This window comes from Bactrocera latifrons, unplaced genomic scaffold, assembly GCF_001853355.1.
Source record: "Bactrocera latifrons isolate USDA-ARS-PBARC rearing strain unplaced genomic scaffold, ASM185335v1 scaffold_1082, whole genome shotgun sequence".
Lineage (NCBI taxonomy): Eukaryota > Metazoa > Arthropoda > Insecta > Diptera > Tephritidae > Bactrocera > Bactrocera latifrons.
In genome coordinates this window covers 10,997-29,316 of record NW_017534500.1, presented here as the reverse complement: position 1 = coordinate 29,316, position 18,320 = coordinate 10,997, and the positions used below count along the sequence as shown (strand labels likewise).

General features: G+C 39.2%; 1 protein-coding gene across 19 annotated transcripts in view; it reads right to left on the bottom strand.

Annotated features, from left to right (window-relative positions):
• Window positions 1-18,320, bottom strand: part of LOC108971221 (host cell factor-like) — a 31,858-nt gene that overhangs the window by 6,135 nt on the left and 7,403 nt on the right. For 5 of the 19 annotated variants that reach the window (XR_001993532.1, XR_001993531.1, XM_018937183.1 and 2 more), the window contains exons 1-7: window positions 7,790-8,040; window positions 7,549-7,725; window positions 7,172-7,481; window positions 6,903-7,114; window positions 4,810-4,998; window positions 4,603-4,754; window positions 1,883-4,460 (exon numbers count right to left, since the gene is read on the bottom strand). Coding sequence is in view for 17 of the 19 variants with exons in the window: in XM_018937183.1 (XP_018792728.1) it covers window positions 1,917-4,460; window positions 4,603-4,754; window positions 4,810-4,998; window positions 6,903-7,114; window positions 7,172-7,481; window positions 7,549-7,725; window positions 7,790-7,952 (3,747 nt within the window). In the remaining 2 variants the exon portion in view is untranslated. Of the gene's footprint in view, window positions 1-1,185; window positions 4,461-4,602; window positions 4,755-4,809; window positions 4,999-6,902; window positions 7,115-7,171; window positions 7,482-7,548; window positions 7,726-7,789; window positions 8,041-18,320 lie in introns of those variants that run through there. The other 14 variants (XM_018937190.1, XM_018937239.1, XM_018937248.1 and 11 more) reach the window with 6 other exon arrangements.

The window sequence follows — 18,320 nt, the reverse complement described above, 5'->3', positions numbered from 1 at the left end:
GAGAGGCAGCACTATCCAGTGGTACACTGACGACTTCTTTGCTATAATTCAGTGCGCAAAACTCAATCTTCACAACTACCGCAACTTACGTATCGCCATACTTAACGACAGTCAAGCGGCTCTGAAGGTGATCTCCTCGAATGAGGTTAAATTGCTTTTACTGGGTTCACATAATATAGGTGGATATAGGATATCTAAGTGGACAGGGATCACATCACCTCAGTCGAGCCCAGCAGGCTGCTGGAATTGTTCAGGGTGCTTCACTTTGGTGACCATACTCAAATGTGATATTGGGGAAGGTACAACACACCGTAGGTCGCTGTGCAAAACCTCAGTTTTTACTATTCACCAATCTAATTTMAAATTTGTAATGTTTTCGAAACACGCAATGATGTTTTCCAGGATATGCGGTCTTCGATTCGCCATTTCTCTGCTTATGCTCTCTTGTCAAAGAAAGTACATGTAAAAGCAAGTAAAAGTTATCGAGTTGAATTTGTGTATGAGAGTATGCCTGTACCATTGAAGTGATCTTCAGGTTTTTTTTTTGCATATATTAGATTCCTTTTACTATTGTGAATTCAAATGACAAATTAAAATACAAATTTAGTTTTCGTTGTATTTTTAAAACTTAAAATTAATAATAGCTATTTAAAGAAAACAAAAATAAAGGGTTACTGCAACGTTTTATAACGCGAAAAAAATTTATTCACTAATGCACTATTACGAATGGGTAGGAAAAAATGTTAGTGCAGGGTTGCAAAGCAAGTGCAGATTATTTGAGCACAATGTTATTGATAGTAGCGAGATTCAAGACTTCATCGGAAAATCGCGCTGTAGATTGTCATAAGGACACACAATATAAAGAGCAGATAATTCTAAAGATGCTTTAGCGAGTTTAACATTTTTATATAGTTAAAATACCATGGTATGCAAGGGAATATGTACAGTTCCCTGAACTGTGTGGAACCGCGCTACCGCAGTGCACTTGGAGTTCAGTCCCACCACAATCTGGTCTGCGAAATCGGAACGGAAAGATTTTTATCTGGCCAAGGACTAGCTACTCGGCAGATTTCTTCCAAATTATTTCTGAGACTTGCTCTGTTGCGACAACAAGAACAACTTGTGAGTAACCAAAATAAGGTGGATTTATTTAAAGCTAAAATTGAGGAGACAAGACTAGTTGCATCGGTTTAATATTTCATTTATTATTACAATAACTTAATCTTTTAAGCAGAAAGTTACGAGAAGTAAAATACAAGTAAGAGTAAAAAGAATGCGGGCGGGGTATTTTTCGATTTAAGTTTACAGTAAATGTTATTCCCACAAATTACATTTTAATTCCAAAAACAAAAATGAATCTCCATGGAATGGTGATGATGTTCGGTTGTAACTGGATAAACATCCGCAGCTATTACTTTTAAAAGTTCTTTTTTCAAATGTCTGTCAAGTCAAGTCGAAACCCTATTTAATGATGCTATGTTTTTATTTTTACTAAATAAAATAACTTATTGATAAAATCTTTAAATTAGTCGTTTTTGCATCAACACGTAAGTCTTTAAACTCATGAAAAATTTATTGTTCTTCAGCTATTTCGCTTTTCTTTCCTTCTACTATTTAAAGAAAACGACTAAGATATTAGTATCTGTGTCTGTTTTTTTTATTTCGAATGTAAGTAGGTCTATAACAGTCCTATAAGTATATTTGGAACTAAACAAAATTACGAAGGAAGTGTGCTAAATGGCAAATTAAAAAAGTTCTAAACAAGGAGATACTACCGTTTTTTGGGTATTTGAAATCAAGAAAATACAAGCTTTACACATTCAACGTGGCGTTACAGATAAACAATTTTAGATAAACCTAACAAAAACACATTTTTACAAACCTGTAATGCAGGTGGTCTTTCCGAAGTTATTCCTTTATTTACTTAAATATTTTTGTGTATGTACTGTTTGTATGTGAGGAGATTCTGAGTGGATGACTACCGCATTGCGGACTCGCATGCATTCAATTGCAAACTCAGGTTTCCTTCTCGTGTTAGCACGAATATTTGTATAATCTCTTGTATCATTTGAATAGGTAATGCCGACTTCTTCAAAATCTTCACACATTTCTATTACTTGGTTTTGGTTTTGGTTATAATTCAACTCGAGAGTTTCTGCCTCGCAATCAATATCTTCGGAGTTTGTGTCAATCATTTTTCCAACTACGTCTGTTGCACCATCTAATTGTTCAATTATATCGTCCATAGTATCACCCTCAGTATAATTAGAATCTGTCAGTGCTGTTATAGCAACTGTCGGTTCATTTGACCCATTACTATTGATCTGTGACGCAAAACCGACTTGTGAATTTGTTGTCCCCACTATATTTTTAGATGCTAATGTAATCGAACGTTGCAAAGTATTTCCTCCGCTATTATTTACGCCAGTTGTATTTAAAATATTAACGAATCCTTTATTAGCTATGGTTGTATTAGCGGGTAACACGACTAATTTGCTTCCTGTGTTTCCAGCTATACCGCTTGTAACAATGGTCTGAGGTTGAGTATGCCCTGAGTTCGATCCAACGATCGTAACAGTTTTGGTTAGCCCAGTTATATTGGGATTTGCAGCCATTTGAACTGTTACTGCTTTACCTCCCAATGTTATTGTTTTTTGCTGTATATTTGCAGGCTGCACGTTGATTTTTTGCTGATGTTGTTGACCTGTAAGATGTTGCTGAGACAATTGTGTTGTCGCTGAAGGCAATGTTAGAGTAATTGGGCGTCCTGTTGTGCTTGTAACTCCACGTATCATTTTAACACCGCTCTGAGTAGCTACCACATTTCTAGTCGCTACAGCTGTAGCTGTTGTCGATGTAGAACCTACTATTGAAACAATGTTGCATGCACCTGCTTGAGACACTACATTTGATGTCGATATGGTTCGTAAAGCCGAACCAGTAGTAACAATTATGATCTGTTGATTGGTTAACTGATGTCCCTGTTTGTTAGTGATAACAAATGCTGGTTTGCCAGCAACATTTGAAGATACCTTCCCCACTTGTAGTATATTCGAATTTTTCATAATTAATTTACCACCACTAACGGTGTGTGGGGAAACTAATTTAACAAGATTACCAGATACTATTGGTTTTTGCTGTCCGGTGGACACATTAGTTGCTATAGATGTTATGCAATTTGCATTGGTAATAAACTGCTGCTGTGTTTGTGAAACAACATTGCTAACTATTGTTTGTGAAGCTGTCACTATTTGCCCTGTTGCTGTCTGTTGCGTACCTACAGTTATTGCGCCTGCGGTATTAGTATTTTTCAAATTAAGTTTTGGAAGAGTTTGCACGGCTACTCCGCCTGTGCTAGTTTTTACTAACTGAAACTGTACATTTGTTCCCAATGTTAAAGGCTTTTGCAATATATATTGTTTGCCACCAATTGTGGTAGCAGTACCAATGGATGTTCCTGAATTAGCAATAGCAGTGTTTTGTATCTGTCCAGTCATGTTAGCGCTCGAATTTTGAGCGGTTTTCAACATGGTAGTTGTATTTCCTGTAGCTTGTGTAGTAGCTAAACGTAAAGTCTGACCAGCATTTCCTGTTACAATGCGAACAGTATTCGTCTGAGCTGTTGTTGTTACAGGAGTAGACGCAGCACTTACAACACGTAAACTATTAGTACCAGCATTCACCTGTGTACACGATATTCCTGCCGATCCTGTGGCAATTGGTGAAGTTATAGCAGCAGTTCGAGATACAACCGTATTCGGTCGGTATTTCTGCAATATGGTAGTTATGTTATTATTGATCATTGATACACTTGGTTGTTGTTGGGACACATTTACTAAAGTTGCTGATAAGACCCCTCCACTACCACTAACAGGGGTGCTGGAATTTACAATTGCCGGTGCTGCCGCATTTATTATGCGTGGCGTCGGCATAGCACTCTCTACAATGCTGGGAGACGAAGCTAAAATTTTTGCATTGATTTGACTGATTTGCTGAGATTGCTGAACTTGTTGTGCTATGTAAATAGTTGAACCCTGCATATGAGGTTGTTGCTGCTGCTGTTGTGTTTGTGGCTGTGCCTGCTGCTGTATAAGAGCATTGCTAGATACTTTGACAGTAGATTGTTGCAAAGTAACAGTAGGTAGGGCTGTATTATGGATCTTCTGATGCTTGTTCGCTGATATTGTTGGTGAGGGTTGTGTAGACGTTGTCATTCCATTAACGGGATTTTGACTACTGGGTAATGTCGTAGCACAGGCGCTAGGAGCATACGAAGGTGTTACCACTTTAGCAGCCATAGTTACAGGTTCGATTTTTTGTGTTTGTAACTCATAGGCTGTAGCAAAAGTAGTAGTGGTCCAACATAGTTCCAGTGCATGGGTGGAAGCACGCACCAAACCAACTTTAACGGCATAAAGTGGTTTAGTGACCTCTAGATACCATAGATCTTTACAGCAAACCTAAAAGTAAATTAAAGAAAATCTACACGTCATGTATGGAATCATTACGAGTTAGCTCAAATAAGCTGAATATAATATTAATTTTAGTACTAATTGTACTATGCTTTTATATGAACAACAGTTTATCTAATATTCAGCTCACCCTAACCTGGTTGTTCCATGCTTTACGATACCCATCACGACCAGACCACACATAGAGACGGCTTTGAATACCTACTGCACAGTGGCCAGCCCTAGCTCGTGGTACATCTTCATCAACGGAGTCAACAGTTACATTTTCCCAATTCATTGAATCTGTAGCAGATATTGCTTGAAAACCCTGAATAAATATAATTTGAAACTAATTTACCTAAATCGAGAACTGCGAGAGTATTTGTGCATTTCCATTCTCTTTCGGTTGTTGATTTAGAATCATTTATAAGTAAAGGTACCCATCCCCCAAAAACATACATTTTATTGCAAATCATTGTAGCGCTATGTAAGGATCTAGGTAACGGTGCGTGACCACGTGTTCGGGGTTTTGACCATGTCATAGAATCTACAAATTAAAAAAGACAATATGTGAAACTAAATACTTATATGATAGATAAGCCCATGACTTATATTTTTTTAGAAATTGTAAACAGAATTCTTACAACGCAAATTATAATGATTAAATATTTGAGAAATGTACTTCCGCCTCACTAGTTGTAAAATTGAACTTGTCCACTATTAGACGTGTTATTTTAAATTAGATAACTGTGTTTTAACGGAACTAACTTAAAACTACATATTTTCTTTGAGTTTAACAACAAAAAAAACAAACTCTGGAATTTTTAAGATAAGTTTAAATGAATTTAATTTATAATTCTAGAATATTGATTTCAAAAAGCAGGTCATTAGAAATATACAGTGGCGGACAAAAGTCTACATACAACCCCTAAAATGCAAAACATTTTAGAAAAAAGTGTTGATACAGTTTAATTTTATTTATTTTTTTCTAATAACAATAAATTTTAAAAATCCATTACTTAATATAAAATAATAAATTTATGGATAGAAAAAAACTCGCAATTGTGTTGACAAATGTTCATACACAGTAAAAAAATATCTCAGTTCTTTGCGAAAACTTTACAAAACTCTAGTTATTAATGTTTTAGTATTTAATTGGGGCCCCATTGGCAGCAATAACTGCTTGTAGACGTCGTGGCTTTCATTCTCCTAAATTTGTCAACTCTGCAGATGTAATGCTGTTCCAAGCTTCTAATAAGCGATCTTTGAGTGTAGCTGGAAATATGATGCTTTCTAATTCTACACTTAAAAATTTCGCAGGCATGTTCAATAATATACAAAGTCCATATTGGTGTTTCATTGCCTTGGAGCATAATAAAGCAACTAGACCTTAAAAATTTGCCCCGTATGCTTCGGATCGTTATCTTGTTGAAAGATCCAACCGGAATCGAGCCGCAAGTTATCCACCGAAGGTTTCAAGTTATGTTTCAACAGAGACCTATACTTAGAACGGTCCATTTCGCCTTCAATAAAGGATAACTTTATTATTCCAGAGGCAGCAACAGCTCCCCAAACCATTATGCTGCCGACACCGTGTTTACAGTTGATATTACGATTTTCGGTTCAAGCGCAGCGTTAGCTTTCCTTCAAGTTCTAGCTCTTCTATCGCTACCAAAAATGTTGAATTTAGACTCGTTGTAAATAAAACTTTTCCCAAAAATACATATCCTCTTCTTTGTGTTTTTTGACGAATTCTGAATGAAGTTTTCTGTTTTCAGACTTAAGAGGTTTCTTCTGTGGTGTTCTACTGTGGAATCCGTTACTGTTTAGAGTTCTTTATATTGTTCCTGAATGGATACTCTTTTTTACCGCACTTTCTATGTGTTCGGCTAATTTTGAATCATTTAACTTTGGATTTTTGTCTACTTTTTTCAGAATCAGACGGATAGTTTTTTTGGGCGACTACTGTGCGGTTTATTTTCGGTTAGGAACTATTGACCCCTGCACTACCACTAATTCGAAGTTTTTTAGAATTGTCTGTACTATTGCTAGATTCAAGTTTAAAATTTTAGAAATTTGATACATCAATTAGAATTTCTTTTCACGGAGCCATTATAGCTATTCAAGTGTTCAAACCACAACTAATTTTAATAAATGCCGAACAGCAAACAAAAAAATTAGGGAAAAAGACTTTACCGATATCATGACAATGTACAAAATATGAGCTTCGTACTGTATGTAGACTTTTATGAACGCAATTTATGAGTTTTTCTTCCATAAATTTGATGTTTCATATTAAATAATGAATTTTTTAGTTCATTGTTATAGGGATAAATATTAGAATAAAACTGTATAAATACACTTTTTGTACTCTCATATCAATGAAAATAGGGGTGAATGTAGACTTCTCTCCGCCACCATATTTAGTAGCAAAATAACAATTATACATACCAACTTCCAAGAGCCACAAATCACCTAGCCGACAACCACTCATTCCACCATAAATCAATAAATGTAGTTTATTGGATTTTTTGCTTGTAAATGCTACGCCAGTATGAGACTCCCGTGGAGGTGGGCTTTCTCCGTATGTTTTTGGCATAATCCATTTACCGTTATGACTGTGTACTCCACGGGTTTCCAAAATGTATAAATCGTTCAGATACCTAAATAATAAAATGACAGATTACTAATGCCAAAATAATTTGGTTACAATGACTTACTTAGGTATGTTATTTTTAGGATCATCAGATTCGTTAGCTAAGCCACCAAAAAGAAATATACGATCCCCTACTATGGTGAAACTATGGCCTAGACGCGGACATGGAGCTGGCATGTTATCCGGCAATTCAGGTTGCATTTTACGCCATTCCCATTTTGTTGCTTGCAACTCATAAAGTTCATTAGAATATTTTCCATATTCAATCATGCCACCAAAAACAAACATACGAGTACCCACAACAACAAAGCCATATGCGGCACAACCTGGTGGAACTTCACCACGCATTGCTGGTACAAACCATTGATTGGTAACTAAAACACGGGATTAATAAAATAGTTTAGGTATAAAGAAAAGTTCAACCTCAAAATATACACAAACCAGAATTATAAACATGAAGTTCGTCTACAATTCCCTCGTTCCCTCCACCAAATACGACCATTAATTCTTTTATGTTGATGGCTCGATGTCCATGTCTTGGACGTGGCTGAGGTCCAGAAGGATTACTTAGCCGTTTCCAACAAAACTTATTAGCATTATTATTATTAATAGTCGTACCTGAAATACAATATTACTCAGAAGTGTAATTTAATTTTACTTTTTGCGTTCAAACCAAACTTACAGTCTTCATCATAATTTTCCATTTGAATTTCCATATTACCCAAAGTTGAACCGTTTATGTTCGTATGTGCTCGAATTGCAGGCATATTTTGTATTGATTCATTTTCGGTAGTATTGTTAGTAGACATATCGCTGGTGCTTATAAAGTCAGAAGACTCCATCATATTGTAGGGTTGATAGTTATATTATTTTTATAATCTAAAAGCTGCTTCTTTAAAACATGTTGCAAGTGAAGAATATATTTATGACTAACTTTGTTAAATAATAGAATATACCATATTTATCCGAAAATTGATAGTAGAATATAACCAAACTAAAAATTTTAAATCTACAAAAAGCGTGCTTTTATTTCTTGCAAGCGATAGAAAAAAAAGAGGTTAATTCCCACAGCATACCTTTCCACGTTACCGGAAATTACCGAGATTTTGTTCGGCCAAGGGCTATATCACACATACTGTATCGATAAGTAAGTGACGTTAGAAATCCTAAAACAATAATAATCTCTTTACATTAACTCTCGATAGGGGTATTCAGATCAGCTTCGTTAATACGTTAGTCGTTACTCGGTAGTTTTTTACGTGCGTTTTGTTTTTGAAAAATTAACAAATTACTGCTTTACCGAGTAACGAGGTACCAGACGGGCGAGCATGATAGCTTTTCAGTTACTTGGTAACATCCCTCGGACGTTGTTTTTTTTTTTTTTTTTTTTTTTTTTTTTTTTTTTTTTTTTTTTTTTTTTTTTTTTTTTTTTTTTTTATTTTATTAAAGCTTACATAATAAACAAATTATTAAATAAACTAAAGTACGCAGCGCTAGCATCAAAGGCTTTCGGCTGAGCTCGGACGTTTAATTTGCGTTGTTGACTCAAAAGCTAACTTGATTCATTGCGAAAAAACACATTGTATGTTCACTACAAAATAGCACGCCTAAAACATTGGAAACGTGTTTTCCATCTATCGCAACAGTACTACAGATAACCAAATTGCTGACTCCGGCGCAGTCGATCAGCCTCAACGCATTTAGGAATGTTTGATCATAGAAGCTGAATTTACCAAAAATTGTGAAAGAGATACCTTGTTTGCCCACCCTGGCGTTAAGGTCACCAAGACGATTTAGAAAGATAGCCTTGGTCACATTGTTCTCTTCTTAGGTTGAGGCGAGGGCGCAAATTAGCGATATGTTAATAACTTCGCTTTGATGCGCACTGTGTGATAATTCACCAGAACTATGCGGAATTGTAAAAGCTCACCTGATATTGCCATCGCTAGCCATGGTCTGCTAGTCGACATTGGGATGCGCTGCCAAGAGTACGCGGACGACATTGTAGTTATAACCAGAGGCAAATTTGACGACACTCTCTTCGACCTACTACAAAGAGGTTTAAACCTTCACCACCCTTTTGCCAGGTGCCAGAGTGTCCTCAAATTGACCTCCAAGACGACCCTCGTCCCGTTCACGAGATGTAGGTCCCTACCAGATCTCAGGAACTTCACACATGCGGGCAGAGAGATAGAGAGGACCAGCGTGGTCAAATATCTCGGTCTCACGATGGATTTCACTTAGCGGTGGAAGCAGCATGTTGACCTGACCTTGGTCAAGGCGACAAAAGCATTAATGGTGTGCAATCGGCTGGCGGGAATATCCTAGGCCTGCAAGCCAAGGATTGTTAGGTGGTACACCATGATAATCACGTACGGGCCGGTGGCCTGGGCCTCAAAAGCTTCGCAGACTTCGGTAACTATCGAAGCTGCAACGACTAGCTTGTGTCTGCAAGTCGAGTGCGATGCGCACTTGTCCGTCGGCAGCACTTGCAAGTCATGCTTGAACTCATACCGCTCCATTTGGTGATCGGGTAAGTAGCCAAGCACACACTTCTGCAAGTAAAAATGGTAAAGTAAGTAAAAGGCAAAGGTAAAGTAATCTCGTCCCAGAGAATGAAAGAGATAAGTGGCACTATACCATTGCCCCTTCTCCTGAGGGACAGCATTACCAAAAAGGTTACCTTCACAAAGAAGTTCAAGGTTACCCTTGGCAATAAGGATGAGTGGAACGATTCCACTCTCGGGCTGCTGCTAAGATATACTATGATGAAGTCGTACACTGACGGCTCGAAAACGTCAGAGAATCGGTGCAGGAACTGCAGGTCCACGCACTAAGCTCTCCATACCTATAGAAAGTTTTCTAAGCATTTTCCAGATAAAGATCTTCGCCATAAGTCGATGCATAGAGGTAAACCTCCAACGCAACTATCGCAATGAGGGGATAATCATACTTAGCTATAATCTAGCGGCACCAAGGGCGAACTTCTCCTACGAGATCACATCGTTACTGGAGGATCACATCATATCGTGTAGGAGTGCACAGAACGACTGAATACCCTAGCGGAACTTATCTAAGAGCACTTCATCTGGGTTCCCGGTCATAGAGATCTAGACGCTAAGGAACTGGCTGACGAGCTCGCCCGCTCTGCAGCTTCTACCAACATGGTAGGACCCGAGCCCTTCACTAGAGTGGGTCCCCATACAATAAAGGAGTTGCTCCGCAAGGAAGAAGGAGTAGGCAGAGAAAGGCATTAGCAACAAATGCATGACATGCGACATGCTAAGTTGCTAATGGGGAGTAAAACTACAGCAGGCTTAAATTTGCAATGAACATCCCTAGGGACAAACTCAGTCTACTGGTCGCATTTTACACCGGCCACTGCAAAGTGAATATGCACTTACATAACATGGGCCTATCCTCTTGCGTAAACTGCCGGTTCTGTGTTAAGGAGCCTGAAACACCAGAACACCTGCGAATTGACTGCACAGCAGTTTGTAGGCTTAGGATTACAGCCTTTGGATCCATGTTTCCGAATAAGGATCGCATCGCCTCAACAGCACCCAACAGGATATTGTACTTTATCAATATGCTGTGGCTATGTGAGGTAGTTGATTCTAACATTATTATATGTATATCATACCACCCCCTGCATAGGGTTGTGTGCTGGGTTTGGGACCCGCCACATAAAAAAAAACAATCCCAATGAAAACGCAACAACAGCCTCGGATGAGAGACCCCACTTTTGATGACGACCATGGCAAACGAAATAAGGACTACGAATTGAGGGCCTGCACCTGCCATGGACGAGACCAGGACTCAGACAAGTAGGTCCCTGTGGCATTTACCACAGTGGACATATAAGGGAGCGAAAGTTTGGTGTGGGATTCGTGTTGGGAGAGAGACTCTGTCGCAGAGTACTATCATTCTCTCGGGTGAATGAACCTCTAGCGACAATCCGCATCAGGAGCGAGGTTCTTCAACATATCGCTGACATGCACCCACACCCCGACGGAAGGACGATGTGACCAAAAGTTCATTCTATCAGCGCTTGGAGCTCGCTTATTAGAGCTGCCCCCGCCACGATGTCAAAATCTTACTTGGCGACTTTAACGCCAGGGTGGGCAAAGAAGGTAGCTTTGGCACTACGGTCGTTAAATTCAGCCTCCACGAGGAAACATCCCCAAATGGGTTGAGGCTGATCGACTTCGCTGGGGCCCGAAATATGGATATCTGTAGTACTAGATTCCAGCATAAGAAGAAACATCAAGCTACCTGTCTGTCTCCGGATCGAAAAACCACCAACCAGATCAATCACGTTGTGATCCGTTCCCACGACCGTCGGGTCTACGAAAACCGGAACGGACCCGGATTTTTATGCGGCCAAGGACTGTCAACTCGGCAGAATTCTGTCGTTACAACAACATCAAGTTGTGATAGACGGAAGACACGTCTTCAGTGTTTTAGATGTGCGTGCGATCCGAGGTCCTAACATCGACTCAGACCACTATCTTGTTGCAGCCAAGATTCGCACCCGCCTCTGTGCAGCAAAAAACGCACGCCATCAAACATAAGGAAGGTTCGACGTCGAGAAGTTGTAATCACAACAGACAGCCAACCGATTTTCTACTCGGCTTGCACTCCTGCTCTCTGAGAGCACTCGCCAACAACTCAGTATAAGGGAACTGTGGGACGGCATTTCAAACTCCTTACATACAGCTGCAGCCGAAACTATTGGTTTTCGGAAAGTGCAGAAGAACAGCTGGTACGACGAGGAGTGCCGTGTCGCAATGGAGAGAAAACAGGCTGCCTACCTCGCAACGTTACGATCGATCACAACACGTGCCGGATGGGATATATACCGAGAGTTGAAGAGAGAAGAGGGACGCATTTGCAGACAGAAAAAGAAAGGGGCCGAAATGCGTGAGTACGAAAAGCTTGATAAGCTGGCTGACAGGGGTAATGCTCGAAAATTCTACGAAAAAATGAAGCTAACAGAAGGTTTCAAGACAAGAGCATACTCTTGTAGCACCCCAACGATCATGATTGAGCAGAAGTTCCATTATCCGACCATGAAGAAGTTCGAATAGCAATTACCCGCCTGAAGAACAAAACGGCGGTTCCGATGGATTGCCGGCCGAGCTATTCAAACACGACGTTGAAACAATTGAAAAGGAGCATGCATCAGATTTCTTGTAAAATATGGTCGGACGAAAGCATGTCCAACGATTGGAATTTAAGTGTGCTATGCCCAATCCTCAAATCTTTGCAAAGACCCGTGAAAGGAGAATCGACACTCACCACCTCTTCGTCGATTTCAAAGCTGCTTTCGACAGCAAGAAAAGAAGCTGCCTTTATGCCACGATGTCTGAATTTGGTATCCCTGCAAAACTTATACGGTTGTATAATCTGCCGTTGAGCAGCACCAAAAGCTCCGTCAGAATCGGGAATGACGTCTCCGAGAAGTTCGATACCAAACAAGGTTTCAGACAAGGCGATTCCTTATCGTGCGACTTTTTCAACTTGCTTCTGGAGAAAATGGTTCGAGCTGCAGAGCTAAATAGAGAAGGTATCATCTTCTACAAGAGTGTACAGATATTTCGTCTTGCCAGACTGGAGTAACAGCCGTCGCACTCTCGACTTGGCACTCACGTCACTGTTGACAGTCATAGCTTTGAATTTGTAGACAATTTCGTCTATCTTGGAACCAGTGCAAACACCACCAACAATGTCAGCCTGGAAATCCAACGCAGCATAACTCTTGCCAACAGAATAGCACCTGAGGACTGAGTGGGCAATTGAGAAGCAAAGTCCTCTCTCGGCAAACAAAAACCAAACTCTATAAGTCACTCATAATTCCCGTCATGCTATATGGTACAGAGGCTTGGACGACGTCAACAAAGGATGAGTCGACGTTGCGAGTTTTCGAGAGAAAAGTTCTGCGAAAGATTTATGGTAGTTTGCGCGTTGGCCACGGCGAATATCGCATTCGATGGAACGATGAGCTGACAGATGAAAGACAGCGGCTACGCTGGCCAAGTCATGTTGTCCGGATAAACGAAAACACCCCAGCTTTGAAAGTATTCGACGCAGTACCCGCCGGGAGAAGCAGAGGAAGAGGAAGACCTCCACTCCGTTGGAAGGACCAAGTGGAGAAGGACCTGGCTTCATTTGGAATATCTAATTGGCGCAACGTAGCGAAGAGAAGAAACTACTGGCGCGCTGTTGTTAACTCGGCTATAATCGCGTAAGAGGTGACTACGCCAATTAAGAAGAAGATACCATACCACCAGCGATGCGCGGCCAGAATTTGTGTAATATATGTATAAAAATTTCAAAATTTATCTGTGAATCACTCTATATTTACAGACTCACACTATAAATGGGACACTATAAAAATATTTAATATTTTAACTATGAATATACTACCATGATCAAATTGTTAGGTTAATTTTGTCGATTTCATCTACTTCGGTGTAATCTCTTCCCGCTGCAATACACTTATGCCAACCAATTTTCCAGTCATCATAGCACTTGGAAAAATCCTCCGTCGTGATGGCCATCAGAGCCTTCTTCTATTCAGTTTTGATATCCTCAATAGAGTCAAAAATTGTTCTTGGAGTGGTCATGTGGATTTGCTGAATACCCAGAAATTACACGAAAGTAAATCGGGCGAATACGATGGTTGCGGCACGATATTAGTTGAAAATGTGGCGAAGTGATCACGAATAACCAATGCAGTATGAGCTGGTGCATTATCCCACTTCTTTATTCAATATTTCATTGACATAGTAAAAATCGAATAATTCACTTTTAGAGCCTCACAAAGCGACTAGTATCTCAAACACTAAGGAATAATTTGACGTGAAATTTAGCATAGATGTCAAAAAAAGTACTGAAAAATTACAGATAGAATATTATCGATTCGAAAAACACGCATAATATTTATAAAGCCTTTCAATTTGATCACAGTAGTATATATGAATCAGGGACCTGCATTGAGTATGATCGATTCGGTTTGATCAGCCTCGATCAAAACGGTCACAACTCAACACAGCGGTTCGCTACAAAATTGTTCGATCGAGTTTCGTGTTCAAAACGAACGAGTTCGATCAATTGGTTTGATTGCTCTGCTTACTGATTCAAACTGATTTTTTGGTTCCGGTATTATGATTGGAAATGAGTGTACAGAAAAAGACGATCAAGTCCAACGATGCACGAAAACTCGGACATCGATCAAGTTGAATTGATTGTGATGGAACCAATCAGATGGAGAATTGCCCTACCCTGCCCTACCCTGAATGTGTATGTGCATAGTTTGTATGTACATATTTGTGTGTTTTAACAGAAACAGGTTGCGATGCATAAAATTACCCAAAACAGTACTGCATATATATCAATTTAGTCTAGAATTATTTTGTAATTTTTAATAAACTTTTAAGTTTTTTTTAGGAGGTTGTCCTTTCGAAATCCAATAAAAAACTTTACCCAGAACCGCGCACAGCTGAAAATGGCCGACATTCTTCTGTAATCCAATTTGCGCATTTTTCAATGGCCTCAGTTTTGTCCAGCGGTGTGACAGTTTTAAACTTTGGGATTGCTTTAATATTTTGCAGCAGTTGTGCCTATTTCAATTTCACGTTTGGATTGCGCTGTACTTTAACACATTGCTACATGTGCGGCAGAAAACAAAATCTTTTAATGTACTGTTGTTCGGTTTTACTATTTCAGTGAGTATATTCCACATAAAGCTTCTTCCCTTGCGCTGGCCCGATAATATGTACATGCCGTTTGATATGTTGTCAGCAACACTCTTCTCCGATTCGCTCTCCATAATTATGCTATTTAATAATTATAACAATAATTATTATTATTTACACCAACTATTATTGAGGTCAAACTGCAACTTAACTTTTTAGCAAGTGCACAAGAGTTTCGACTTATGACGAAATAAGTAGATCGGGTTGAATCGAATCACCCGGTATAACCAAACGGTATGACCGTGATCGAGCTGAATGCAAGCAACATTCTCAAACATTCTTTGCTGCTCATGTGCTGAACACAATGCTAGCGACAGACTGCAGAGCACGACAGTGAAGTGAAAATGACGTTGGGAATCCTACTACATGAACAATACAACGCAGTTGTCTATTTTGCATGTACACAATTTCGTTGTAGCCATACTAATACCTTTCACTTCAATGAAATTTTAATATTTTGTTCAAAGTGAAAATGTTTATACAAAAAATAAGTACATAAATGGGTAAATTCATTCGTTTCAAATTATCAATTGTTATTACAAATGATGCAACAGAGCTATTTTATGCTTTAATTTGTCAAGTTTGTTAGAGCTTTGAATAATTTTACATTTTACATATTAGTGGCATGTTGTTGTTGTTGTTGTAATGGCAGAAATTCTGCCGAGTTGACAGTCCTTGACCGGATAAAACCGGGTCCGTTCCGGTTCTCGTAGACCCGATTGTCGTGGGAACGGCATCACCACTCTTCCTCATCTTTCTACTGTCTACACTACTGCCGTTGGCAAATATAATATATTAAAGTTAGCGAGAACGACAACTTTCGGCCTGCAGTCGTGTAGTCGTGCAGCTGTCAAAATAGGTCTGTCCATAAGAATGTGTGTATTTTAATATTTGACAGATGTCGTTTACAATCTGTCGCGAGCATTGTGTTCAACACATCACACAAGGCGTTCGATCGAACTAAATCATTACGAAAGAAGTAAGAATGATTGGAACTAAATTCATTTTTGTTGAAGCAAAGTTTTCCGTCACATAATATTCCAGTCAATTATCGGGTATGATTGAAAAAATTGTGATCGTTGCAGCTCTCTGATTATAGTGATAATTGTAACTGATCGGCTCCGTTCGCTCCTTTTTGTCTAAGATATCATTTATCATGATAAAAATATAATGGAATAGTTAAATCAGCAATCTAAGTTTTTTATTAACTTTGTAAATCTCTTAAGGGATAAAACATACATAAATACGTATGATCTAACAACATCTTCACAGCCTCTGCAAGAAGAGTGCGCGTCTCTCGCTCTAAATCAATTCTTTTGGTAATGTTTTGTTCAACATTCATCGAATATAATTGCAAAGTCGACGGCTAAAACCCAAATACTACAAGTAAGAAAACGCAGACTTGATCGTTCCTTTTAAATTTTACATCGTTCTGTGCAATGCTTCAGGAAAATTTGTGAGCTGTTATGCACTCATCTCAAATTACGATTCCACCTTTTCTTTTATTGGTCGTAGAGCTTTACCCAACTCCTACTCTTGCGTCCTGGCCGGGTACCTTGAAACATGAGCAACTCTTGTGAAGATGCGGTAGCCAACCGGTGTGGTACCCGGGGCCCCGCCAAAAAGAGAGGACGTTTCAGCGCAGCCACTCCAGCATATTGGAACAAGCGTAGATGTGTAGAAAACTTTATGATAAAAAAAAGAACGATGGACGACACAAGGACGGAGACGAGTAGGTATTTACAGCGGCCTTATAAAGGAGCGCAAATTCGAAGTGAGATTCGGGGTGGGAGAAAGACTTATTCGTCGATGGCTGGCTTCTACTCTGGTTGATGAGGGTCTAGTCACAATCCGCATCGGTGCAAACTTTATATATACCACTGACTTACGGTCACGCTCCGGCGGTAGAAATATGACAACTGCCACCGCCACGATGTAATAATTGTTTGGCGCTTTTAACGCCAGGGAAGGTAGACAGGGCATCTTTGGAGTCACAAAATTCAACTTCCATAGCGAAACCTCTCCAAACAGGTTGAGGTTGATCGCCTTAGCAGAGATCCGAAATATGGTTGTATATTGTGTAATTGGCTGTCTTCAGATCGAAAAGTTTGAAACCAGATTGATCATTTTGTGATAGATGGACGATGTCGGCAGTATACTCGAGTGCGCTCCGAGGAGCTAACAACGACTCGGACTATCACAACCGACAGCGAAACATTTTTCTACACTCTGAGAGCACTCATTTGCACCTCGGCAGCTTCAAGCGAAACCATTGGTTTGTGGAAAGGTCGCAAGCTGGTACGATGGGGACTGTCGTGTCGCAGTGGAGAGAGAGCAGACAATTTACCTCGCGATGTTGCGATCGCCCACAACTCGAGTGGGGTTGGACACATACCGAGAGTTGAAGAGGGAAGCGAGGCGCATATGCAGACAAAAAAGAGAGGAAGCAATGCGTGAGTATGGAAAGCTTGAAAACCTGGACGACAAAGGGTTTGCTCGAAAATTCTACGAGCATACTCTTCTATCATACTGAAATTACAGAGGGAACAGGTGCTACTGAACAGAGTATTCAACTGAAAAATAAAGTCCTCTATCGACGACCAAAAACCAAACTCTACAAGTGCTTCATCATCATTGGTAACGGCGAGTACGGTCGGCCACAGTGACATAGTTCAGCAGCTGCACTGGCTAGGTCATAGGTTCCGATGGAAGAGAAGAAGAGATTTAGTATACCATCCCATGATTTCAGGGTTAAAAGTGGTACGGTTAGATAGAGGTGATGGCTCCACATATACAATTATAGCCGTCGCAAACTTAAGAGTTTCGAGATAACTCTTTCTTTCTTTCAAATTATCAAATTAAAATTTCAAATTATGCACTTTTTATACACTTACACTTCATTAATTTACCATTAACCTCATTAATTATATATATAGAAGTTTGCTTAAGATAAGCATTTTATGTTTTACACAAATTTCATTACATGCACAATAGCATATGTGTCCTGTGTTGTCAAATAATAAGTATTGCCATATCTACACATTTATCAAACGCATAAAAATGAATAGAAAATAGTATTATACCTCAAATGGCAATATTACGATTCTTCCGGCGACGTGATTTGATGGTACGGATGGATAGAGGAGCTCCTCAGGATTAAAAAATGTATACACATATACGGTTCTCAGGCTCATAGTAGAAACAATGCTCGTTATATCACTATGTTTAACCCACTTTTCACACATTTTTTAATTAATATATATTTAATTACACCGTACACATTCGTATATATCAAAAATTTACACTAATTGTACATTTTTAAGAAAATAAATATACTTTAAAAACTATTTTGCACATTCAAAGTTTCAAGAGATTTGTGTGTTTACATTTATGACAATTAGCAGTGTTGCCATACTTTGTGTCCTGAAAATATAATCAAAAATCTGTTTCATA